Source organism: Tursiops truncatus, chromosome 14, assembly GCF_011762595.2.
Source record: "Tursiops truncatus isolate mTurTru1 chromosome 14, mTurTru1.mat.Y, whole genome shotgun sequence".
NCBI lineage: Eukaryota > Metazoa > Chordata > Mammalia > Artiodactyla > Delphinidae > Tursiops > Tursiops truncatus.
In genome coordinates, this window is record NC_047047.1 from 88,268,804 (window position 1) to 88,295,601 (window position 26,798).

A 26,798-nucleotide genomic window follows, 5' to 3' on the forward strand; every position below is an offset into this window, starting at 1 on the left:
GCTCGGTGTCCTGAGCCGGGTGACGGAGGGGAGGGGAGAGCAGAGAACAGAACACGTCTGTCGTCCTCCTGGTCGGGGCTCTGGCTGTACTTTGTAATCTTTCTGTTTCCTCTGGACTAGCTTAAGTGGAGGATCGTCATGCATTTTTGAACTGCACTGAACGCTACTTTCAAACTCTCCTAAGATGAACAAATGCTAAGAAGCCAACTGGGGGCCAGGGGCTTAGACTGAACACAGCCTAAATGTTTGCTGCAGCCCACCCAGCCCCAGGGTCCCTTTTCTCCATCTGAACTGAATTCCAGATGTTTCACAAGCACAAAAGATCTGTATCGTCCTCTGGGCACAAGAGTGATGCAGCCCCTCCCTTGAGTCCAGATAGCACCTGTGAGCATTTACGCCCAACAGCGGAACGCGAGCTCCCGGGGAAATCTGCTTTGTAGAAAATCTGGGCTCATTTAAGATGCAGTTGTGAATACAATCATCAACGTTTATGATGTCACCTTCATTCTCTGCCTTGGCAAATTCATCTTATATCTTTTTTATTCAATATTTTTAAATTCTCACTTCCTTGTTAGACTTACAGTATGATATTCCAGTTCTGCCACTTACCCCTTAATGAGACCTGGGGGGCATCATTAAGGCTCTAGGACTGGGTTTCTGGGTCTGTAAGCAGGGACGACCGATCGTGACACTGACCTCACGAAGCCAGAAGGGAGCCCCCGACCCTGCTTCACACTGCACGCACCCCGCACTTCCCCTCTTCCGTGTCGGCTTCGTTTCATCATCTGACACACCGTATGCTTTGTTCTGTTTGTCTGCTTATCATCATCCCCTCACCAGAATCAAGTTCCAGGAGAACAGAATTTTCTCTATTTACTCACTGCTGCATTTCCAGCATCCACAACGGTGCTTGACGCATGAAGGGCGCAGATGTTTGTTGAATGAATGAATGTGTGTTTCCAGCTCATGCAGCTACTGGCACATAGGACACACCCATCAAGTGTCAGCAGCTATGGTGCTGGCCCTGGAAGGTCATCTGCAGAGGGTCTGCTCTCTTGTTTACAACCCAGAACAAAGAAAAGTACTTTATTTGCACGAAACAGTCAAGATGTACTTACAGAGTAGATTCTACACAGAACATTAGGGCATGTTTTGCCAAATGTACTCTGTAAACCACCAATATCAGATGAGTTGGGGGATCTTTAAAACAGACTATGTCTATATGTGTGTATATATAGGGGGTGGGGAGAGACGCATATAAATAGATGTGATGCGATATGGGTGTGGAGGCAGGTACGGATGGGTCCTCCTTTTACTGAATCTGAATTCACTGTTGATGGGAACAATATCTTACTCTCTTTCGTGGCATTCTTAGCTTACATAGGAACACCTGGCATCTTGTTCAAGGAATACAGGGCTCTGGGCTTCACCCAGACACTTGGTCAGCAGTGCCAGGGCACCCCAGAAACCTGCCCTTTAAAGCTCTCCTATTTCATCTGACGCTGGTGGCTACAGACCACATTCTGCAAAATATGCCCCAGGGTTCTGTGCGGAAGCTACTCTGTAAATGCTTGTTAACTGTTCAACCTAAAAAAAAAATTCTTTGTTCCTATTTACAAACAAGAGAGCCGGATATAGATAGTTTAAGCAGCAAAGTAAACCTTAAAATGGTGAAAGATGGTGGAAATATCTCCAAGAGCCAGAGCCAGGCTTCCAGCTTCACATGGAGCCATTGCAAGGGCTCCTCTGAAAGGCGCCCCTGCCACTGGCCACGTGGGGGGCCGGCCAGGTGCCAGGGGCTTCTCCCCGCCCCTCCCAGGTAGGTCACTGGGTCTGACTGAGAGCTGAGGTCACACACCTGCAGGCTGCACCTGGGACACCTGAGACAGAGCAAACATGTGGAGCAAACATCCAAAGCCTTGATTCTGGCCTTGAATCTGCCACTTAATAAGGTATTCAAGATGCCTCACAACCTCAGGTGGCAAAGGTCCCCAAGAGCTGAAACACCCACTGAAATTCTCCTCACTTCCCAGAGGCCATGAAGCAGTGCCTGCAACTGAAACGCATTCAAAGCGGCCACGGCAATCACTGCTTTCTTAAAAGAGGTGTGGTCATCCAAGTTCATGGTCTGACATGCATCAGCCCAAACACAGCCACCAGCCACGGCCTTACATGTGCACTGGGCCAATCTAAGAAAACAATCAGCGCAACAAATCCCAGTGACTACTTGTTGCTGAATTATGGCAAAAGGCGTCTGCTTACCAACATCACAGGTTATTCTCTTTGTGGTATTGACGGAAACAGAGCTGAACACTTTGGAGTGGCTAGAACATAGATAAAAATGTAAAGAAATTTAAAAAATAAGTTTTAGGAGGCATATTTTCTTTCATAGTTGTAATAACATTAGGTCATTAATAACTACGAGAATGGTGCAAAGTATGCAAGGTTGCGTAGCCCAGAGACTAAACAAAGTGCTTTGAATGCTGGAAGGCGAGTCCCTTCAGAATATGGGAGTCATCATTTAAGATATGTAGCCCTTACACAGTCATTCAACTCATTGTCTAGGTTGAAATTTTAAATTATAGGCTCAAAATCCTCACACAGGACCAGGGCTGCCTCTACTGCACTTTAAGGAAATCTTTCCATCGTCTCATTATTTGGGGGAGGAAGGTAGCATTTCTGAAATAAAATTGGGGAATAAAACAATGCCTCATTCTTGGATCACCCAACATCGTCATGTTTCAATGCAATGTTGATTCCAAGGCAATCAATTTACTGTGTTGAACCCACAGAATTATATCATCAATTATTAGTGAAAGCAATTGATGTGTTTCCACTTTATTATTTTGAAATTTTTTATGGAGTCATTTAAGGAGATGTTTTAGCCTCTGGTGGAGGAAATCTTGTGCCTTGAAGATGTGCTCTTCAGTTAAATGGTCAATGTCCTTCAACAGGGATTTCCAATCAGATTCCAGTCACTACCTACCAAGGAAAAATACTGATCACTGGATAAGCAAGAAATGTTCACAAGAAACCCTTGGGCAAAATAAATGATTTGTGTTTTAGTTTTAAATGTACAAAAGATTCAGAGACAGAGAGAGGGCAGGAGAGAGAGAGAAAGAGAGTAGGTGCTGATTTGTCTCTCCATTTATATGAAATGTGTAGAAACAGACTCTCAGGGACTCTCCAAACTACTTAGGAGGTGAATGGAGCGAGGGGGAGAGTCCTGATTTATTCTACATTAACATAAATTGTTTATTTCTTTTACAGTGAAAATGTATTTTCATGTTACTGGTGTTATTTAACAAAATTCAAAAAGAAATACATACTGTACTTTTAGATATATATTAGTGAAGGTTAACAATTGACACGGCACCATAACTCTTTATACTGTTAAAAAAAAGATTCAGGAGAGAAAAAATGCTAGTAAGCAAAGGAATAGCTGGCTATGAAACCCCCAGGTTGAAGTCCCTTGGTCAGCAGAAAAACTGAACTGGAATGCTAATTAAAGCTCCATTTAGCATGAAGGATAAATTAACACAGTGGTTACCATAGCAACAAAGGAAGACTAAGGGTATTGGGGTACCCGCATTAAGACAGGTAACAGCATAGTTGATACACTTGTGGAATAAATTGATCTTGATAATTCACTGCACTCACTCTCACCTGATGCACATCACCCTGTCTCAGAAAAACTGGGCCATACAGGACCAATGTATTTCCATAAATTACATTAAGAAATAAACTAACAGAAAATACTAAATACATGTAAGAGATGAATTTTGTTGACCATGAATTGCCACTGAGATTTCCCAGACAACCTCGGCTTGAAAACTCTTTCACTTCCCCTAATGTCAGTGTCCAGGGGTCCAAGCAAGCCCTGGAGACCATGGGGGATTTGTTCCCCGTCAGCCTCCTGACCTCAGAGATGCTCAGACACCGAAGCCCCGGCTCACAGACAGCAGCTTCATCTCCTCCTGCCTGCTTCTGTGAGAGGCACAGCCCCGCCCCTCATCCGCCTTTTACCCAGCTGGTCCCCACGAACACGGATATCCACTCAGGTACCCGACTCCTGTTCTTTCTAGAAAATAAGCCTGTATTTTCATCTTGTTTACATAGTTACCTTAAAAAGGTTAGCGTGAGAAACTAGGAGGCCTAGTGGGAGCAAACTGGAGCAAACATCCAAAGCCTTGATTCTGGCCTTGGATCTGCGACGTAATAAGCTGTGTGATCTTAAGACACTTTCCTACAAAGGTGAGAGCATGGGAATAGATTAGTAATTTTCAATTTTTATTAAGCAGTGAAATTCTTTAAGTTTTTCAAAAGTGTAATATTAAGCAGAAGCTCAATTTAAAAATGAAGAAGGGTTGTTCTAGATGAAGGGCGCTACTACCAGAAGCTCAGGCTTCCTGGCGTCTCGTGGGGCTCCCCGGAGCTCTTGAAATACTTGCGCTAGTTCCGATGCAACGTGACATCAGAACATCAAGCAACTCAACAACAAGGAGAACAAACGGAGGTTTTCACACAAAGACAGGGCAAGCACAAAACCGTACTGTCTCTAAAACGGGGACGTCTCAGTCCTTGATGAAAGAGGAGATATGGGAAAACTGTAATTTGTAAAGGGAATGACCCAGGTTAACATTTACAGTAGCAGCCTTGAATCACATCGATTGATCGGGGGATAGCTTGTTTCACTGACAAAGTAGCATGCATTAGGTCGAGTCTGCTTACATGGACCATCACACCCAGTCTGCAGTGGCTTGACCACACAGAGAATTATTTTTTGCAGAAAACAAGCAGACGTAGGTAGGCAACTAGCTCTGAAACAGCAAACCCACAATATCACCAGCGTCCCACCGGCTTTCTGCCTCAAGCATCCTGGGCTTGGCTCTTGTCTTAATGGCTTCCGCTTGGCCCTGGATTGGGGGATAAGAAACAACATGTGTAGCCAGCCAAGGAGCCACCACCCCCTCACACGGGGCTTCAATTAGCAAGGGGGCCAAGGAGAACGCCCATCGGGCAGCTGTGTCTCCACCACCCCCTCACACGGGGCTCCAATTAGCAAGGGGGCCAAGGAGAACGCCCATCGGGCAGCTGTGTCTCCCCCTGACCTTCCCACGGGCTCTCTGTGTTTTCCTCCGCGTCTGCTCCAACGTGGCTGACCTAAACCACCCTTGTGGTCCCTTCCTTCCAGCTCCCAGCAAGGCTTGGCCAGCAGGAAGCCCATCTGAGGGAGGGAGAGAAGGTGCTTGGGCTGTCTTCCCCTTGCTCCCACCCTGTAAAGTCGCCCCAAGGTCATTTGCCTCTCTCCTGAAACCAGATCCTCTGCATTGTTTTGACCCTCATCCTTCTGGGTCTGGGAGGTGGGAAGCCCCTAAGTACTGCAGGAGCCTTTGTGGTTTCCCCATGGCCTGTCCCTAACCTTGTAAATCATCATATCATTAAATTTCCCCTACTAATTCTAATGACAGATGAGCGCATCTGTGACCCATGCCCTAGCAGAGTACCCCCTTCGGCCAGCCAGCCCCTGGACACAGTCTTCCGCAGGACCCTCCACACTTCTCACCTGCATGTTGCCTTCAGCTCAAAATCCAGGATCGCAGATGATGTGAGGACAAGATGTGGCTTCTCCAGTCCACCAACCCATTTACCTTAAAAGATCAAACTAGCTGCCCTGCCGCCATATTCCACGTGCTCTGGTGCTGAGCAAACAGGAACAAAACTGAGTCACACAGCAAACCCTCAGTCATCGACACGCTGCGGACGCTGGCTCGGTAAGACTCTCCACCCGAGGGTGGGGAAATGAAGCCCCCAGTCGGAGACAGCTAACGTGAGACCACAATGAAACGTCCAGACAAATGACAGAGGTGCTGGGCCTGACGTCCTAGAGCCGCTGACCAACCCCCGCAGCTCCTACCCTGACTTTGTGTACGTGTGTGATGCACATGCGTCCGCGTGTAGATGTGTGTATGCGTTGTACATGAGTATTTTAAGCCACCTTTGAGTTTCCCGTTATTGTTACAAAAATCATTGCTAAATCATTCATTCTCAACTTTCAGGTCAACTGTAGCCGGAGCGTGATGAACTTAATGGTGGTTTGAACAGAACGCGTGACATATCAACCTTGAAAGTAAAAATCAGAGGCCCAGATGCTGAGATGGTTGAAAGAAAGAAAATGCTTGTAGAGTAGAAGGTCAGGTGTATTATCGGTAATAAGTGCAAGGTTAAAGCGTATGTATTTGGAAATTTCCAGTGGAACAAGTGGAAAAGCAAAACACAGAGAAATAATTCCGTTTGTCTTGGACGCCAGGGAGAGAGCTGGGAGGATGCAGTCCACACCCAGACGTCAAAGGACACGATTTTAAATCGTCTAACATGTCTAAAACAATGTAAATTAATGCTTCTAACTTTTAAGGTGTGTGGAACCCTGGGGTCTTACTGAAATGCAGACTCAGACTCTCCGGTGGCGAGGGGAGGGGTCTGCATCGAGAGGATGCCAGGCTGGCCGGGGATGGGCACCAGCTGCACCTAGGGGCCAACACCAGCTGCAGGAGCGGCTTCAGGAGCTGAACATCTCCTGTGGAGACGAAAGGACTCAGGGCCTCAAGGCGTGGGTTGTTTTATTCTGTTTGAGGTCTGACCATTATAAGTCAACAATTTTCGGAAAGGACAGTGTATACGTACAGAATGTGGCATAATGTGCGAGTGGTCTCTCCTTGACCTCCGAAGAAGACTTTCTAGGACGTGATGATGAATGGTGATGATGATGAATATAACAAGAATGACGATAATAAAGATGAATATTTCTTGAGTAACAGAAAGGAGCTGCATTGTACTTCTATGTATTCTTCCAAAGCCCCTCACCCTCACTCCCCAAACTCAAGTCTAGCCAGAGTCCTCCTGGAGGTGATGAGGCCGGGAAATGCAGAATTCCACAACAGTAAACACTACGACTTTGTATATCTGCAAATATCACGATGTTCTTCCGTAGCTTATCATTATTTAAATATTAGGATTAAAATAACTACTGTAAAAATATGAAGAAATAATCAAAATAATCCTAAAGCATCCAAGATTGTTTTAAAAATCTATTTCTACGTAGTGACATAAATTTAAATTTACAAAAAATAATGAATAGCAATTTTCCTTATGAAGTACATATTTCTTTAAAAATAAATTAACCAGATTCTTTAAATAACAAACACCCTTAGCACATTTAGGATTCAATTCAACTTAAATTTCACCCATGTTCTCAGGGATATGCATAAGCAATTACAAGCATATTCTCAGGGTCAGCTCTGCAAAAATACTTTCTAAAAAAATTAGCTAGTTACTCAGATGGAATTTCTCCAGATGCCAAACATTTGAAAGCATCTGAGTGATGGATTCCATTTTCAGTTTCATCTGAATGTTCTTGCTTTCTGTAGAGGGGATATTGCTATACTATATAGCAGTTTCTCAAAACCGAGCGCATCTTAAAAGATGGAGGAAATTATAATTACCAAACCCCTGCATATGGGGCTGTTCTTTCACAAACCTGCTAATCATAAGGGTTCAAATAAAAGTCAAAAATGTAAAGCGCTCTTTTACTTCTTTTTTTTTTGCGGTACGCGGGCCTCTCACTGCTGTGGCCTCTCCCGTTGCGGAGCACAGGCTCCGGACGTGCAGGCTCAGCGGCCGTGGCTCACTGACCCAGCCGCTCTGTGGCATGTGGGATCCTCCTGGACCGGGGCATGAACCCGTGTCCCCTGCATCAGCAGGCGGACTCTCAACCACTGCGCCACCAGAGAAGCCCTCTTTTACTTCTTGTACATACAAATTATATCAGAAACAAAGCTGGGCCCAATGAAAGCTACAAATTTGGAATTGATATAAATTTGTTTCTACTATGTTCTATCACTCTAATTTCAACGTACTGACAACAAAAATGGAATTTCTTCATACTGTGGTATGTACATGAACTTCATCATTAGAAATTTCATCAAGATTTGAGTAAGAGCACAGTCAGGAAGCAAGAAGGGCTGGCAACATCTTTAAATAGGACCTCAATTAATTTTAGCAAAACAAGTCCCTTGAAAACTGTTTATTGCTATCACTTCAACTAGGAATGCTTTTAAAATTACACCGATCAATTCCAGGTTGTTCCAACACAGATCTCCAGGAGACTGGTTACATCCTCATTACATGGTTATTGATGACATTTAGTCAGGGCCTGCCTGAAGAAAGTCTGGTAACCAAGATTCTGAATAATGCAAACTGGATTTACTTTCTGCTATTTATGTCCAGCCACTACTTTATAAAATAAATGCAACACGATATTAAAGCGAAGTGCTGCGTTTAAAGGCGCTGTCTTTTCTCAGACTCAAATGCTCCCACTGTGTGGGGAGAAAACAATCCCCCATTGCCATTGACTTAAATCCCGTTGTACAAGATACTGTTCACATTTCTGCTGTAACACTGTTAGAATAGGCCCATTGTTCCTACTTGGATCATTTTTTTTCTTTAACATTTTTTTTTTTTTTTTTTTTTTGCGGTTCGCGGGCCTGTCACTGCTGTGGCCTCTCCCGTTGCAGAGCACAAGCTCCGGACGCGCAGGCTCAGCGGCCATGGCTCACGGGTCCAGCTGCTCCGCGGCACGTGGGATCTTCCCAGACCAGGGCACGAACCCGTGTCCCCTGCATCGGCAGGCGGACTCTCAACCACTGCGTCACCAGGGAAGCCCTTGGATCATTTTTAATGTGCGTTTTTGTAAAATGGAGAATGGTTACCTATGAAATAAAACCATATGATGCATTAGCAGGACTCATACCTGCAACATGCAGCTTTTCAGTAATGCCCAGGAGTAAAGAGGCAGGACCACGGGGAAGGGGTATCACGCCAGGTAAGGACTCGGCGTCGAGGAGGTGAGAATGAAGCCAGGAGACCTCAGCCTCTCAGGGCTTTAAAGCCTCTGAAAAGGATCCATAATAGGGCATCATAATTATATGACTGTGGCCATTCGTTTATAGATGAGGAAAAAAGATAGGAATAAAATGGATCTTTTCTGGATATGCGAGTGTAGGCTAAGTGGGACCAGCACACGAGTTACGAAAATTCTGAATCCACGTGCCGCCAGCAATGGAAGAGTAAACGTGAAGTCTGCCAGTGACATGAGTACGTCAGATTGTAAAATGCTAAGCCGTTCAAGAAGTATCCACCAATACTGCTCAAAACTGTGAAGAAAAAATAGTGAATTTCAATTTGAACATATACAGAGGGAAAATAAGCCGAAGTGTCCCTGAGGCACATCATCAACTTTTAGCCACTCAGCAGCAGAGCCTGGGTCCTGAGAGGGGGGTACCCGCGCACTTAAGGGGCAGAGGTGACAGCTAAACTCGGTCCAGCACCATAGTCAGCAGGAGGGTGGCAGGTGCAGTGAAGATGCTTTGACAAAGTTGTCGTGGCCACTCCACTATGACAGGTTCTAAGAATGACAACAGAAAGCATTGCCATATAAGGACGAAAGTAGGATTCAGAAAGGACAGAGGCCAGGTGAGTATGCGGTCAAAGGCAACCGAATCGCGAATCGTGTGAAAACCCAATACTGCCTGCTGCTTAGTTACAGAAACGTCCGCATCCTTTGTGTAAAACGATTTGCAGATGAAGGATTAAGGGCCGAGAATTTAAGGGACTAGCCTTGGCCACGGCGACTGTGCCAGAGTGAGAGCAGATCCGCTGCTGCCTGATTTCCTGTGACTCCAGAGGCGACCCAGGGTGCCTCGTGCTGGATTCCAGCAGAAGACAAACACAGGCACGTCTGGGCGTCTCTGAATCATGCTTGTGTCGAACTAAAGAAAGTATTTTAATGAAAAGCAAACTTATGAAACTCACTGCCACAAAATGAGGCATAAACTACGACATAAACGTGTCCAAAGGCATCTGTGAGGAATCACTCTAACATTTATAAACAACCTCAGGGATGACACAGCAAAATCAGGATGTCAGAGGACAACCTGAGTTCGGCACCACCGAGCCTTCCCAACGGTTCCCCAGAACGCAGAGCTGGAAGGATCTGGAGTCCTTGTCGGGGGTTCAAGTTTTGTGCTCTCGTTGCAAAGCTCTGCACCTGGCACACAGGTGGACCGGGCCGCACCCAGTGCCGTCCACCTGCGCACAGGTCCTCAGCCACAGGCTCGCCTCGGAGATGAGCTGCGTCCACAGGTCCAGCAGCAAAATGCGGTCAGGTGTGCGACTGTGTCCTCTGTCCCACACAGAGTAGGATAAAGGTAGGATAAGGTTTTTATTTAAACTTTTGTTTTGTATTTGTTTTATTTTGCCTATTTTTTCTAAGTAATCCAACATTACCTCTTAAGCCAAGTAATGAGAACTTACTTTGCACACTGCGGTCGGTATTCCTAAATCTGCCGAGAGCTACGTCGGCACGTGGTGGGCACCAGACCGGTATTTGCTGAATGGACGGATGAATGACCTTACGGAAGTTAAAGTTTACGTTTGTTCTTTTCGCTGTATTTTTAAAGGCACACATGGAACCTTGCCTCACTGGGAATGCTGATCTCAGGGTGAAACATTCAAGAAAAAGAGCCAGTTCTCTCAGGCAGCGGCAACTCTCTCCTCTCCAACCTCGTCTCCGCGTCCTCTCTCTGGGCTTCTTCCTTTCTTCACTGTTACCGCAGAATGGCTGCTTCCGTGCTTTAGATTTCAGTTCAAATGACACCTCTTCGGAGAAGACTTCTCCAGCCACCTAGTGAAATGTAGGTTCCCCTCTACCGCTCGTCATCCCATCTTTCTCTCAGCATTTCTTTCTTCCCTTCTTCTGCACTCTTTGTAACCTGATAGTTTTTATTCAGTTCTCTATTAGCTGGCGTGAGAACGGCACTGGGCAGGGACCTGGTGCAGCGCTTGACGCGCACAGAAGGTCCACGGCTCCGTGGAAGGATGGCAGCTGCCTGGAGGGAGGGGGGAGGGAGGGAGTGAATTTTAGGCCCCCTCCCTGGTCCATCTGCCACTGGCAAACCCTCTGGGCCCCTTCTCCACAACCACCTCCTGAGCGATCTACGTAAAATACAAATCTGAGCACCCGTGGTCACGTTACAGATCACAGGAGAGAGTCCGCAGAACTCAGAATGGCCTCTTCTCTTTCCATTTCTCCCTTACGCTCTGCTCCAGAGAGGAACTCCTCAGATGTTCCAAATACGCGACGATCTTTTACACTGAGATACCCTCTCCGTCCTTATCCCCCTCCCTCCATAAACCACCTGGCTCCAGCCCGACACATGCACTGCATCCGCCCTGATCTCACTCACTGACATGCTCGTCACCCCAGGAAACACCGAGTCTCGGAGGCAGAAATCCTCACCTGCGCATCTGCCGGCTCACAGCAGCCACAGCTGAATGTGTGAGTCCAAGCTTCTCTGCATGAATTCACCCTTCCTTGGTAGAAGTACAGAACTGTTTCTGTTTGATGTCACTGCAACTGAGTTCTAGCAGGAATCAGCCTGTATGTGATGGGTACTGAGTATGCCAAATCCTCTTTGTCTAATGGATTGCATTATAAAAGTGGCAAAAATATTAGAGAAAGCAGTACTGCCATGTTCAAATGTCCCCGTGATTATAAGTAAGGGTCAGGTGAGCAAAAAATAGACCATTCTTAACCATTCATATCCCTGGCCACCGTACATGTCCATCACCTTCACTGAGGAGCAGACTCAGCAGTAGCCCTCACCCGGTGGTCTGAGTGCTGGCTGCTCACATGGACAGTTAATACTTCAGGATATTTCCGTCCACTTTCTAACTATAGATTCTTCCACGCAGCTGTGAACAAGTCACAAAATGCTGCTGCCCCAGACACTCTGTAGGATTTCCATGATGCTCTCTTTCACGGCATATTGTAAGAAATGATGAAGTATAGAAAAAAAGACTTTTACGACAGTACACACTAGGAAAGACGTAGACATTTTTTTATGTTTTTTTAAAAAAATTTAGACACTGTACTAAAAGGTTAACATACGTTATCTTGTTTCAATACTCACAAAACTCCTGCAGTAACAGATTCCTGTCACATCCCTTTTAGACATGAAGAAACGGGGTTCAAAGGGGAATCTCACCCAGGTTCACACACTGGGGAGTGGAAATCGGACCTGAGCCCATGTTCTCCTCCACCCTCCTGGGCTCTTTGGTCAGCAGAGCTGCTCTCACCTACTTTCTTACGGTCCAGACTCCCATGGCTCTGTGCTCCCACCTTGGACTTGTATATGCACATCTCTCATCCCAACAAGACAACCCTCCATCATTCAAGTGCATTTCAAATATCACTTTGCCTACAAAGTCTTATGAGATAGCTTCAATTGGCTATCACCTTTTCTTATTAACAGTATGTTGGTCATGACTTTACCGTATGATCAGATACTTTCTAAAGAGATAGTCCATGTTCAAGTCGTCTTTGTAATTCTACAACACTGGTTTTCATAGAATAGGTGCCTGATAAGTATTTAGGTGATGTTTTATGAGCATCTGTCAGAAAAAATACATAAAATAATATCTTCATTTGTCTTTTCGAAAATTTTGCTTTGCGTGCACAATGTTCCCTGCGTGATACTAGGCACTGGCGATATAAAATAGCTCCTGGCTGCCAAAATATGATCGTCCAGTGGAAGATACGGAAAAGTAATGCAGGCCATCTCGGAAACTAAATGGAGTGAGTGAGGTTGGTGCCGTGATAGGAAGAAGCAAGGATGCAAGCCTCAGGGAGGTGGGGGCAGGGTGTTCCCAGAGGATCTGGTGTCTGAGTTGGGAGTAAGGCTGCGTTATTCAGTGAAAGCAAGGAGTAGACGGATGTGGTTCTAGACAAAAAGAGCAGTGTGGGTGAAGGTCCAGGGGCAGGAATTTATGAACAGCTCCGCATGGCCGAAGCACAGATCTTGAGACTGGGGTTCCCTTCAGGGAGGACAGCGAGCCTTGCAGCCCTGCCTGTCTGCCCCGAGCCTGCCACTTGGCCGCACAGGGCAGGCTGCTGGCGCACACTCCGCCCCGTCCCACCGTCCACAAGGGGGGTAGGGCCCCAGACCGCTGGCCAGGGGTTAAGAGTTGTTTCTTCCTGAAGAACAGGAAGAAGGGAAAGAAAACGCAACGTGTGTTAGTTTTCTGAAGAGAGCCTGACCCTCCTACTCACATCGATCTGGACCCACCCCTTGCAAGAGGACGAGCTGAGGGCTTGGTGGGGTGCTGGCCACGGGAACTGGGCAGGAGTGCCGTGTTCCAGCTCCTGGCCTGCTCCACCACGTCTCCCAGGCCAGATGCAGAGAGCCCAGGGGGGACTTCAGATCCCAAGAAAGACAGAGCCTGAGTGACAGCAGGAAGAGACCACTCCCCTCCACATATTAGACCAGGACTTGAGAGAAATAAAGTTGTGCTGCATTAAGCCACTAAAATGCATGGGCTGTTGGTTAGAGGGGTTAGCTTGCGCCCACCCTATCTTTAGAATGCGGCACCTTTCTGGCACATTGGAAGCGCCTACTGACCCCAGTCAGTACACGTGTCTCCTTGGATCGGGATATTTATCTCCTGCAGGAAAAAAAAATTCCAGAAGATATATTGATGTGGGTGTGTCGTGTTGTTCCTCAGCATGACTGTACTTTGTATGATATTCCCATGGGCAAATCTGACTGTTTATGAATTTGAGATGGGCTTTTTACCAAATAAATAGGAGGGTCTTTCTTTTATGTGTTGATGCGGGTGTGTACATTTCAATTTACTCTCATTGTTGCCATCAAGGCGTGCCAGGCTGGAGCCTCCAAGGACAGATGAGTGTCACCAAGTCTCGAGACATCTTCCCCAGCTGGATTTTGTAACTGAACCAGTTCCGAGGAACAAGGTAAGGTCCACGCTCCCTTTAAGCCTTTCGCCTCTGAGGAGTCCTCTTCAGCTTGGCCCTGGGACAAGAATCTGAGCTAGAGTCAGTCAGTCATGCTCAGCGTGTCCCCAGCCTGTGCACAGCCTTTGGCCTCTATTGTTTCTGGACCAGCGTGCAACATGGTTCTGCAAATTCAAAAGCGTGTATCGAGGAGTGAAAGGGGGGTGGGTGAGCTACATGTCCTTAGAGTAGTGTGCTCCCTTTCATATCTGAGGGAAAGAACTAGGTGAAAGCTGTATTTCCTTAACCCAGAATACACTACTAGGTAGTGTTGTTACCTATAAAGGGTTACATGTATTATTGATACATTTATACTGAGAAGGTCAGTCCTGTTAGAAAGCTTGTCTTCCTAAATGCTTTATACAGTTTCTAGGACATTCCTAGCATACTAACATCATATTAATAGTGAAAATAACAGAGCTGATAAAAGTTAAACATTAAGCGATATTCCTTTGTAGCACACAATGTTATCCTTTGTGAAAGGTAATTGTTTTCTCTCTAATAAGAGTATAGTTACGTTATTAAATGATCAACATAATGGTTGAACAAATGTAACGACTCATTATATTTAAAAAAATTTTTTCAACATCTTTATTGGAGTATAATTGCTTTACCATCTTAAAACGCACAGTTCATTAATATATATCTACTTTAGAAGTCTTTGAAATCAGTTAATAGTCATCTCAAATAAAATATATTCCTGTTGTGGGGGAAAGAGAAAATTGATTGTAGTTGAAACACTGGAGTTTTACAGTGTTTATGAATTAAAAAAAAAAACTTTTGCATCTGACAACATAGATCTACAGTAAAAGTAAGTTAAACACAGCTCTTCCCTCGTTGGTTAGTTTCCTTTCTATGATCCAATATAGTTTTCTCAAAATACTAAGTCAAATCTAGAAAACTAAGCCATTAGTTATTTTTTACCAATAATGCTAGAAAATAGTTTGTTGTGTAATTTTCTCATTTATCTTTTTTGGGCACTTCATAGTAGAAAGTTGTTCGCTTTCTAAAGGACGGAATTAAATTACTTAATATGAATCTATCACCTCTTCTTGCCTGAAAACGGATGTGAAACTCATAGTGATTATTTCAGTGAATTACCTTCAGCTTTTTGTAGGAAACTTGCATTATGCTGTTTTTAAACTTTGTTGGTAACAATCATAGAATTATATAGCTTTAGACTTCAGAAACCATCCAGTCCAACCACCATTTTGCACAAAAGCTAGTGGAGAGTCTAAGCGATTTGCAGCTACAACTTCACATTCCCACGTGAACCAGTTTACAGTCCGCTCCGCCTTCTCCGGCGCAAATTAATTCAGCCAATCAGGTGTGCCAGCAATCTGCACAATGCACATATTTCTGGTGATCGGAGAGCTCCAAAAAGTTCATTCTGACAATACCACAAATGGAAAAGCTCAGTAGAGATTCTAAATCAGTGCACTCTTTTATTAAGTTGAAAAAGTCTGTAAAAAAGTCTCAAACTGAGGGCACCTACCGTCATTTCAGCACAGAGCTTTGCAAAAACGGATGAACTAATACATGAACTGTCTGACCCTCAAATGCCAGATCTCCTGAATCTAAAGACTGACCAAGTACCAGTTCTGTCGCTGTTGTTTATACATCTAAGTATCTAATAAGCTGGGCTGAAGTGTTGGCATATATATATTACTGGGTGGTAGAAGGAGTCATTCAAAGAATCCATTTGTCTGTCCCGTTAAAAACTGCAAAATAAAAAAAAGATAATAGTGATTACTAACAAGACTTCTTTGCTTGGTGGGGCAGTGGAAGATAGTTCTTACTGGTATTTTTTAGAAAAAAATATCTAGCTTTTGATATGGTAAGATACTATTTAGAAAGAAAGATTATTTGTAAATTTAAAATAATATGTGATTGGGCTAATTTCTTTTCTTTTTTCACTGCAGCAAGATGTTTTTCCAAAAACAGATTCACACCAAAATATTTGACAATAGCAGCGTCACATGCTTCCATTATGCCGGAAAGGAGTCCGGCGCAGACAGTACCCGGGCTGCCTGAGGGATGCTGGTGAGTGCTGGCGGAGAAAGACTTGTCACTAGGCGGTGCTCTCCCAAGAGGAGCTTAAACTTCCATTTACACACAGAAAGGGGAAAGGGAAAAAGGAAACATATCTCAGTTTATCTGCTTAAGAGCAGTTTGATATGAATGTTTACTGTTTCTAGAGTATATCTTGACAGAAACATTCACATTTTAGTCATATTGCTTGGGGGGGGGGGAAACCTCACTGAGAAATCAAACCACCTCCTTTAAGCACATACCCTTAAAAGGTGCGTGTGTGGAAGGGGCTGGACTTGGATACTCACAATTTAGTATCTTTCGTCTCTGTTCTATTTACCCCACCTGACTCTGCCACACTCTTGTCTTCTTGAGGAAACAGACCGAGGGAAGGGAGGGAGAGGGAGAGACGGAGAGACAGAGGCTCGGCGCGGGCCCTGCCTGGGGCGTCGAGGCCGCCAGTGCCGCGCCCGCAGCATCCTCGCCATCCGTCCCCATCCACCCACTGTGCGCTGCCCGGCTAATGGCTGAGGCTTTTAATTCTGGTCCCCACGCTCCCTTTCGGGTATTGAACTGAGAACACCTTTCACAGTCAGATCGCCGACTTGGAGGATGTCCAGCTCCTGCCCAGAAAGCGCCAATAAAATGGGAAAGTGCGCAATTGATTGATAATACATTTTACAAGAAAAAAAAAAAAATTAAAGGAGATAAATTGTTGAACTCTCACAAATGTGCCTGCCTAAATCCAAAGAACCAAAACTTTCTGAAAGAGTCGGGCCTGGAGGGAGGTGACCCGGGAGCGCTCCCGCGGGCGTTTCCGGGGAAAGGGAGCGAGAGAACCCGGGAGCGGGTGGGCGCTGACGGTCCAGAGCGCTGTCCTCGTGCGTGGGTCCGGGGGCTGGGGGGGTGGTGGCGGGGGAGGGGTGCTGCCGGTGTCCTGCCCGGCAGCTGTGCCCCGAGGTGCCCAGCCCTAACCCAGCCCCTGCCCTCCGGGCTGCCCGCCTAGGACCGGCCTCGGGCAAAGCGGACCTCGGCCCCAGAGTGGTCCCCAACCTCGCCGGCAGATTCCCCCCAAAACGCACAGACTCCAGTTGACTTATTAAATGCCGAGGCAGTCAGGCAGCTCCTTTTTTAATAGCCCAAGATCTACATTTAGACAAAAACAGATCCGAGTTCCTGGTAAAGGCGTTTCTTCTCATCCTGTCACAAGTGACAGGAACGGAGGGAAATAGACTGAAGGAGAGAAGCGGGGGGTGAAGGGGAGGGACAAAGGGGAGGAGGAGAGAGATGGGATGAAGGGGGAAGAGGCAGGAGAGGGGAAATGGGGGAGGGGGGAGGGGAGAGGGGAGGGAGACCGACAGGGCGGTAGAGCTGGAGCAGAGAGGAAATGGGGGAGGTGGGGGGGATGCGGGAGGGGGGAAGTGGGGGAGCTGGGGGAGGAGACGGGGGAGACGCGGAGGGGGAGCTGGAGGGGGTGGGGAGAGGGGAGACAGACGGGATACGGAGACATGGGAGGAGTTGTTGGCGGGGGGGGGGGGGGTGTCTGACGAAGATCCGCGCGGGGATACGAACACTTCAGCGGCTTCTAATTAAAGCCCCGCGCCGGGCCCTCGGGGACCCTCCTGACGTCGGCGGCCGCGGGGATAAGAGGCGCCCCGAGGTCCGAGGCCGGACTCTGCCGGCGCGCACCCCAGGCAAGCGCGGGTTCCCAGCTCGGAGCTGCCGAGGCACCGCGTCCCCTTCCCCGCGCGTCCAGTGCGCTCCGCCGGCCCGGGCGCCGCCGGGCATGGAGTAGCGAGCGGGGCGCGCGGCTCTGGGGCGCGCGGACAGACGCCGGGACAGACGCCAGAGGACGCCCGCGGCTCCGGGGCGCGGGGACAGGTAACCCGGCCGGGCTCCTGCGCGCAGGTGGCCCCGCGGGCGGCGCCGGGCAGGTGTGGGCCGGGCCCCGTCACCGGGGGCCAAGGGTTTTCCAGAACCTGGCCCAGCAGGCGGCCGGGGCGAGGGTCCCGGCGCGGGAGCTCCTCGTGGGGGGTGGGGGGGGATCGGGGACAGCGGGAGGAGGGGGCGACCGCCACACAAAGGCGCTGCTGGAAACTTGAGCGCGGCCGCTCCCCGAGGGAGATGGGTGTGGGCCCGACCCTGCGAGCGGCCGCCGCCGCCCCGCTCGGCGTCTAAAGGGGACAGAAAGTTGTGGCGACGCGTTGAGCCGCGGGGCGCCGGCGATGCGCCATTTCCAGGAAAGTTCGGAGGCCGGCGGCGGGGGCGGGACGCGGGCGCAAGGCGGCCAGGGCCCGTGTCGCCCGCGCGCGGAGGGCGGGCGCACCCAAGGCTTGCTCTCAGCATCAGCGCGTGGGACCTCGGGGAGGGCGAGTCCTCGTGGAGACCGCGGCCCAGCCTCCCGCCGCCGGGCCCCCGCCCGCCCTCCAGGCCCGGGACGGCGCGGGGCGTCCATCCACTGGGTTGGCGGGCGTCCTCTGGGTCCGCAGGGCCGGGGCGCGCGGACCGAGGGGAGTGGCCTCTCCCGCCCTTCCCGCTCCCCCCGCCGACTGGCTGTCCGGGTCTCCCCGCACCCCTGTCCCTGCAGCGAGCCGAGCTCCGGGAGCGCGTCGGATCCGCCCAGCCTGGCCGAGCGCAGGATGCGCGGACCCGGGCGTCCTCTCCTCCTGGGGCTGCTGCTCGTGCTGGGGGCGGCGGGGCCCGGCCGGGGGATCGCGGAGACCCGGGAGGCCGCGGACAGGCAGACGCTGCTGCAACTCATCGTGGAGATCGTCCAGGAGCTCAGGAAGTACCACTCGGGGGAGTCCAAGAGGCTGCAGCTCTCGGGCCGGCAGGACTACACCCTGGGCCGCAGGGAGGTCTCGGACTACGGGGCTTACGCGGAGGAGCAGAGAGTGGGTGAGTGTCCCCGCCCGCGTGGCTGTGTAGACGGAGTGGACCGCTTCCCAAGGCCTCTCGGGTGTGTGCGGTGTTGACGGCGGGTCCGCCTGTCCTGTCTCAGGAGACGCTAGAAGAACTAGTACTTGCTTGGAAATAGAATTGTCTTTGAGAACACATACGTATTTTTAAAATATAAATACATTTTGACTGTTAAAAAAACTGGGAAATATGTTTTTTAGAGAAGGAAATAGGAATTCCATGAATGATGCCTGGCAGATAACGTAACTATCCCTCATCCGCTTCTAAGACATGTGAGTTGTTACCTAGGTCAGTAATTTCAGCATAGAACTGTCATCTGTTATTTTGGAAATGGAAACGTTTTCAGCAAAGCAGTTTCGACTGAGACAGAAATTCCCATTCCCCGCCCCCCCCCACGGCAGAGCCTCCCAGAGTGGCTGCCCCTTGGGAAATTACCAAGGGAAGCATGAAAGCTCTTAATGCTTTCATGACACAATTAGGCCAAATATGATAAGGTCAGTTTGATATAGACCGACTAAAGCTAGTTGTCAATGAAGACTGACATTTAGGAGCTGTCTAAACCTTGCAAGTAAGACTCTTATGGAAATGTTCCCTCTTCAGATGAGGAGAATTGGTGGTGGTGTGACCACGTGCCATCGCATTACTAGTGCAGAACAGGTGAGTGAAAATGAATCCAGACGACTGTAAAAAAAAAAAGCAAAAACAAGGCTGAAATCAGAAAGAACGTCAGTCAGGTTAGTTACCAACGCTAACTAGGCGCTGTGCCGGTACAGTCAGTCTTTCCCTGGGAATTGTACCTTTATCTCATCCAACCAGGTTAATGTCTGTTTCCATGCATTCACACCAGCCTTCATAACAAGTGGTTTTGACAGCAACTAACCCTTTTTCTAAATATATACCTAGAAGAATACATACCTATAGCAAATTTTTTGTTTGAAGTATGAGATCAGGTTTTCTTCCTAGAACTTTGAGAGGTTGTTGAATTTGATTCCCAAGCTCTTCAAGATGAAACTGTCTACGAGTGATTTATTCACTGGAAGATAACTGTCACATACACACCACACACACACCTTTCTTTGCCTATAACTTTACAGTCCCTGCCTCTATCCTAGTGTGGAGACTGGGCATTAAGACCGGAGCTCGGAGAGCAGTTAATATGATTTGAGGAAAATGTGCCCTATCACCCGTCTTCACATCGTCACGTACTGCCATCACGGGGCTGCTGTGTTCAGGGCAGAATTTCCAGTAACTTTAAACATTCACTTCGGATCACATGAAAACATGCTCCTTTCAGGCAATTTAATAATTAACTTACTTTCCCTCAAACAGAAATTGTTCCTCGAGATCTAAGGATGAAAGACAAGTTTCTGAAACATCTGACAGGTAGGCTTTCCACGCATTACTTCGCCGCTCCCCAGCTCCTGGCATCCCGCAGCCCTCACAATCTGTTTCTTCTTCCACGTTCCAGGTCCTCTTTATTTCAGCCCAAAGTGCAGCAAACACTTCCACAGACTTTACCACAACACCCGAGACTGCACCATCCCCACCTGTAAGTGACCGCATCCAACTCGCTTTAGAAATGCCGGTACAGTGTAGACGAGGCTTCAGGCCCCTCCCTTCTGTAACCCAGGTTTGCTAATACTATACTCCCTGTTGACTATACAGTCCGGGGCTGGGGTGAGTACACCACTTAAGATAACCGCAGGCAGCAGCAGCTAGTGCCAAACGGAACGTGGTTCACAGTCATTGGAATGAATCGGCTCTTGGAAGGGGCTGGACTCCTCCATGCACGCTCTCGAATTCTGGTCTGATGCCTGTCCTTGTATCCACTCAACTCTGACAGTGGAACAAATGTTTCAAATGAGTTGCTAAAATGACTACTGCAGGGTGTAAGGTAACTATGGTTGGCCCTGGGCCATCCCCACTGCCCTGGCCAGAGACTTTCTGTTTCCACCAGTAATTGTAACCCCATCACCCAGGAATTTTACTGGTACTTCAAACTCCTGCTCTTCTACTTGGCTTCCTCACTAATTCAGAAACGCAGGTGCCCTTTTCTGTCTGGCTCTCAGCTGTAACTTCCTGGTTCATCCACAACAAGTGCACTCATTCCCCCAAAAGTGCTTTCTTGTGCTCTTCACAAAACATACAATGATGACAAGTAACTTATTAGCTAGAGGGACATCTGCTAGAGCCCTACACCAACTTTTCTGTGTGTGTAGGGACCACAACTTGCCTTCCATTTAAGGCTCACAGGAGGGCAGTTGTACACATAAGCCAGGTCTCCTAGGAGCTGCCTTCAGGACTGTCCGAAGGGGCAGCAGACCAGACCTGCCCGTCCTGCTCAAAACAGTAAGCCCCTGTCCACGAAGGGGAAGCTGCTGTGTGCAGGCAGCTGCACCCCTTTATGGAGCTCCTGTCTCGCACGTCCCCAAACATGGCAGGCAGACAGGGAGCGCCTTCAGGAGGGAGCTGACGTGGTCCCGCTCAAGGCTACCACGGGGACAGCGGCACGAGTCAATGGGCGGCACCCGTGTCCCGGAAGCTCCAGGCTCACCCTCTCATCCAGGCCATGTGGACCTGGGACACCTCACCTCCCTCTTTCCTTCCTCTGAAATGGAATCACCTTCTGTTGGAGAATTACTAGCCTGCTTCTAGGGGTCAGAGAACCTTCTCATTTTGTTTCAATGTGTATATATTTTTATATTAAGTCTTTTTTTACAATAATAGGATCAGATTCTAAATTTGAAAGTGACCCTTAGGGTCATTGCTTGAATCCTTTCATTCACGGACAAGGACACAGACAAGGCACTTAGGCTGCGTGTGCCCCATCGCAGGCGCCACCCACATTGCTGCCTCCTTTGCTGAGCGGGCCGCCACCAAGCTCCTAGTCACCCATAAGGTGAGGCGGTGGGACCAGGCCCGGTCAGAAATGCCCCTGGGCCTGGAAGCAGATCTGTGCCCTGGACAAGTGGCTGCTTGTGTGGGTCCCACCTCTCTCAGCCCATAAAGAGCTGCAGAGCCAACCTGGCCACTTCTGTGCTGCTCAAGGCTGCATACGACAGTTCCCAGAATCCTGGCCGGTTAGACAGAAGGAACCACAGACCTTCTCACTCAAGGTGTGGTCCTGGGGTGAGCTCTCGGGAAGAGCAGGACTTGTGAGTCCACCACACCTGCTGAGCAAAGTCTGCACCTTAAGGGACCCCTGGTGGACATCAGGGTGGAGAACATGTGGCCCAGCGGGGTGGTGGTCGCCCTCAGGATCTCAGGGTGTGTGGCAAATGCCAGTATCTCCTTTGAGCTCCTGCAGTCCGCCGCCTCCACGTGTGGTCTCTAGGAAAAGCACATCCTGAAAACACGGCACATCTGAAGAGCAGAAAAGCCCCCAGCTGCCACATAATTGTTTCCTTTGAGCCCCAACTATCATGTCCTCTAGATGTTTAGCGGGTGTGTTTTTGGAAGGCCTAGGTGCTCGCCTAACAGACATGCTGTGCGCGTTTACTGCTGTCAATTTACTCATTCACTCAGAATTTCAGCTACGAGTCTGAATTCTTCCATCTTTAAGTAGGATTTTGTGACTCTTGAGAAGTGAACTTCGTATTGAGGAATCCCTTTACGGGCGTGATTGCTGTGTCCTCTGAGGCAGCACCTATGAGACTACTGAAACAGGAAACCATACGAGATACCTAGGAAAACCAGCCTGCGCTCAGAAATCAGCTCTTGCTTCCCTCCATTGTCCAGCCAGGTTTTTTGCTCTGGTACTTGGCTGTTGACCCACTGTCTTTAGAATTTCTGTGCAGAAGGCTTTGTGTTATGATTAACTCAAGAGGGGACTCGGCCCGCACGTGACCTAAAAGTTAAGTAACACAGGGCGCGGGAAGACCAACTGTACTCTAGGAAGCAAAACGAAAGCTGTTTTAATGAGCCCAGCAGCTACTGCGAGGAGAAAACAGGCAGAGAGCAGCCGCGTGGGAGACTCTGCATCCCCACTTCCCACAGCCTCCCAGTTACGTCATTTAACTTCTGTCACGTGATGCTAAAGGCCCGAGGCACCATAAATTATTAAATCAACAACTTCGAGCCATGATTGCAGATGACAGTCTATGTATTGTTTCCAAGGAATTCAGAATATTTAAAGGAATGAATGGCTTTAGCAGTTGCTATGCTTGTTTAAAGTGAATGCAATTCATTTAAGTTGTTGAGGTAGCTGACGAGGGTCTGTGATTTATTTCCCTTGTAGACTATAAGAGATGCGCCCGGCTTCTTACTCGGCTGGCTGTCAGTCCGATGTGCATGGAGGGATAAGGTAAGCTGACAGCCCAGTCGCTGTGGCCCACACACCAAAGACTGGATGCATGTGGGACATGAAAAATTCATGGGAGTTTAGAGACAGTCATTCTTTGGGTAAAGTAGCCTTACTCTGAGTAAGGCTGACAGAACACTCAAAATAGCTCTAGGTACTGGTCAGCAGTAAACACACAGCACCCCAGGCAGCCACTGAGACCTGGTCGCAGGAGGACACGCTGGCCGAGCTCACATTAACCTGCACACAGCCCACTGGCTACTGACTTCAGCGTGTGACATGGTGTGTATCTGCCCACCCACTTCTAGGCTTTCATTCAAACATTCATAAATGAGTATATGACTAACCATACCCATGCGAATTTTAGCGACATATCTGGCAAATGTTTGCATTGAATTCTGTCATTATACCAATACACTTAAAAAGAACAGCTAAGAATAGGTATCCTCTTCAAATGTTTCTATCAAAGTTATTTTTTAAAAGCCTCTGATGGTAAAAATATAAACACACATTGAGTTTACGAGCTAAACTTTTTACCTTGGCCTCTTGAGGGCTGACATGTAACACATAACACTAACTGTCAGCAAGAGTCAAGGGATGGGCTGAAAGGTTTTATTTTCCTGAGACAAATGCCATCGATTTCAGCCACAAACTGTAACTTCACAACTGGACACTAGCTGTGTGTCTTGTGTGCCAGGCACAGCCAGATGCTGGGTCTACCTTGCAGTCAGATGGCTGTCCCTTCGCCTCCTGTGAGTGGAGGAGGGGTGCTCACCGTGGCGAAGGCTGCGCTGAACAACGTCTGCACAGATGCTCGGGGTCAGCCGGGCAGTGGGTGCTGCCCTGAGCTGCGTCCTTAGCGCTGCTTCTTCCCATCAGAAGTCCCACTAGCAAATGGGGGTTCAGTGAAACAAGTGGTTAGTGGAGGGTATCATCCCACATTTTCCCCAAGCTCACTGAAACTTGTATAACACTTTCTATGTGGGGGATGTGAAAGCACAGTTTTTAATGCCAAAGCTGAGAAATTCCTCCACCTTCACTTCTCATCTGAATGCTGTCCAGTTTCTCTTCCACTGCCCACATGGCAAACAGAAAACTTCTTATTTTTAAAGCAATGAATGGATTCTTGTAAGTCTCCCAAAGTACCTGCCTGGGGAGATGAGAATGCTGTTTTCATTAAGCATTTCTTTATAGTTAAAGCATCACTATTTCCAAAGATGAACCAGGCACATCCTTGGAAAACCACCGCCATCTACTCACAAGTGGGGAGACCAGATGCCCAGCGTCCACATCCACCGAAGAACCGCTCAGGCCACAGGCTTCCTGTCTCTGTGCCTGCGAGCTAACCGCCTGCTTCCCCACAGCGGTTCCCCAAAGACTGCTCTCCTGCAGAGACAGCTCCCCGGAGCGAAAAGTCGAGAGTAATGGTACCCAGGAGCCTACGCTTCCGTGGAACTGCACCCGAGCGTGGACCTACCTCTGCACCGTCTCAGGACGGGCACACCAGGGCTTTCCCAACACAACACGGAGACCCACATCGCACTGGTCACCGCCGTCGGTAACCATGTTCACTTTGGTCAAGAAGTGGGTAGTTTAAAATACAGATACTTCTGCTAAAATAATTTTGTAACATTTAAAAAAAGATTAATTTCTTCCAACTCCAGAAGTTCTAAACTGCAGTAGCAAAGTCTTAACTGGCTGGTGACGACGCAGACAGTCAAGGGTTTCTGTGTACCCTGACGTCCCGGAGGGCAGAGCACACATCCTGCGTTAGCAGCAGGTTTTCCTTAAGTGGCGTAAGCTGCGTCCACATACGTTTCTTCCGCCGTCCTAACACATGAAGATGTCACGACAAAGCTGCAGGGTAAGACTCCTCTTCCTACTCCAGACCAGAGCCTCAACTTCTTAAAGGCTCAGTCTGAAAGAAGTGGGTCTTTAGAGGGGTCCGAGCACAGGGACCCTCCACACTGTGGTCTCAGAGCAGAGCCCGAGCCCTTTGCTCCTTCTTGCTGAAACTCATGACCTGATCTCCTCGAGCCAAAGCGAAGCTGTAGCTTCGCAGCCATCCTCCCACACAGCAGGAGAGCCTCCCAAACACACCCCTCACTACCTGGACTTGGCGCTCCAGTAAGTTACAAGCCTGAGCCCTGGAATACTTTCAGAGAAGCGGAGTTTTGAGTAAGAAGTATCCAGCTCGCTCTACAAAATGAAGCCTATTCTGAGCAACCCAGGATCACCCCACATCAGCGTGGACTGAACTACCGAGGACTTGGCGGCAGACGCATCAACACTGAGCACTGTTCTTCAGACCCTAGCAAGCATGTCTCTTCGTTTGTGATGATTTCCATCCCTTTAGCGCAGCAGGCCCGTGAGCACTGAGTTACTTTCCAGAATAAAATAGACACACATTTTGGCACACAGGGAAACATGCAGACTGCAATTCCTCACATCTATGCACACATTATGTTACACGTAATTGAATGTATAGGTCTTCCAGAATCAATAAGCAACTGTGAATCATTCTCTGAACCCAAACGTGTTTGTTTCGCAGCGAGCAGAGCGCCGCGGACGAGCAGCGGCCTGGGACCGTGAGAAGTGCCTTGGAGACCAGCAGGGCAGAGCCCACTGCCTTCTGGACACGCCCCATGAACAGAGATTTATTTTTGCAGACAGCCTCTCCCGTAATTCCTTTACCTTGAGTTTTGTATGTTGACACCGTCTGTGGGCACAGAGTCAGTCAATGGGTGTGCCCGACAGTAATGCTTGCCACCGGTCGTGGGCACTTTAGACAGCAGGAGAGTGCTCCACGCTTGATGCGCCGCGCTGTGAGACGGCAGAGAGGTCGTGGTCACTTTAGACAGCAGGCGCCCCACGCTTGATGCGCCGCGCTGTGAAACGGCAGAGAGAGAGCTCCTTTTCCTGGTTAGGCGACGTCGCAAAGACTTCTTGAGAAGCATAAGCAGAATCAGCAGAATCTAAAACTATATTTTCATATAGCATATGGTATTATTTAATATTTTATTACTTTTACAATTAAATGCCCAGAGTATCATTTGGAATTGCATGAAAAATTTAAAAAATATAAATAAATAAAAAGAGACAGAAAAGAACTTCAGTTGTGGAGACACTGGAGTGTAAACCTGTGTGCGTGCTCAGGCTAATTTCATTTGTCCTTTGTATAATAAGTGTAAAATAGCATCTAGACACTGTGCAATATGGAGATACTGTAAATAAAACGCAAGTAATAAATGAAGTGTTTGTTATAATGAAGTCTTCAAAGTGACTCTTTACTCCTGAACAAGTTCATCATTGGGAATTCATGCTTTACAAATCTTTTGAAAGATTGAAATACTGGCAGGATATCACAGAATATAAAAGGCATAAATAAATAAAACGAGAAAGCTACGAATTCTTGTAAGGGACATTAGCATTTTTTAAAGAGAGTGGCACTATATACTGGCGACATATTTCTTAACGTACGTGATTTGGTAGCGAATATTTCAAATAAGGTTGCATCCGTATTTCCTGTATGACTTTGTAATGGAAACACTAAACTCCGTATTTCCTGTGTGACCTTGTAATGGAAACGCTCAACTAAGAGGGACCTTAAGACTTCCAAAAAGCTCCAGATTTTTACAG

At 48.0% G+C, this 26,798-nt stretch overlaps 1 protein-coding gene across 3 annotated transcripts; it reads left to right on the plus strand.

Moving 5' to 3' along the window:
- The first annotated feature begins 17,493 nt into the window (after positions 1-17,493).
- On the plus strand, positions 17,494-26,468 carry ALKAL2 (ALK and LTK ligand 2). Of its 3 annotated transcripts, XM_073791633.1 has the most exons (6): positions 17,494-17,821; positions 18,528-18,838; positions 20,189-20,242; positions 20,328-20,408; positions 23,097-23,162; positions 25,711-26,468. In XM_073791633.1, the coding sequence occupies exons 2-5, from the start codon at positions 18,580-18,582 to the stop codon at positions 23,159-23,161; spliced, it is 459 nt and encodes a 152-aa protein (XP_073647734.1). In that variant the 5' UTR covers positions 17,494-17,821; positions 18,528-18,579; the 3' UTR covers position 23,162; positions 25,711-26,468. The 3 variants fall into 3 exon arrangements, with proteins under 3 accessions (XP_073647734.1, XP_004327977.2, XP_073647733.1); XM_004327929.4 differs by lacking the exon at positions 17,494-17,821 and having other exon boundaries at positions 18,019-18,838; XM_073791632.1 differs by lacking the exons at positions 17,494-17,821; positions 20,189-20,242; positions 20,328-20,408 and having other exon boundaries at positions 18,019-18,838.
- The last annotated feature ends 330 nt before the right edge of the window (positions 26,469-26,798 follow it).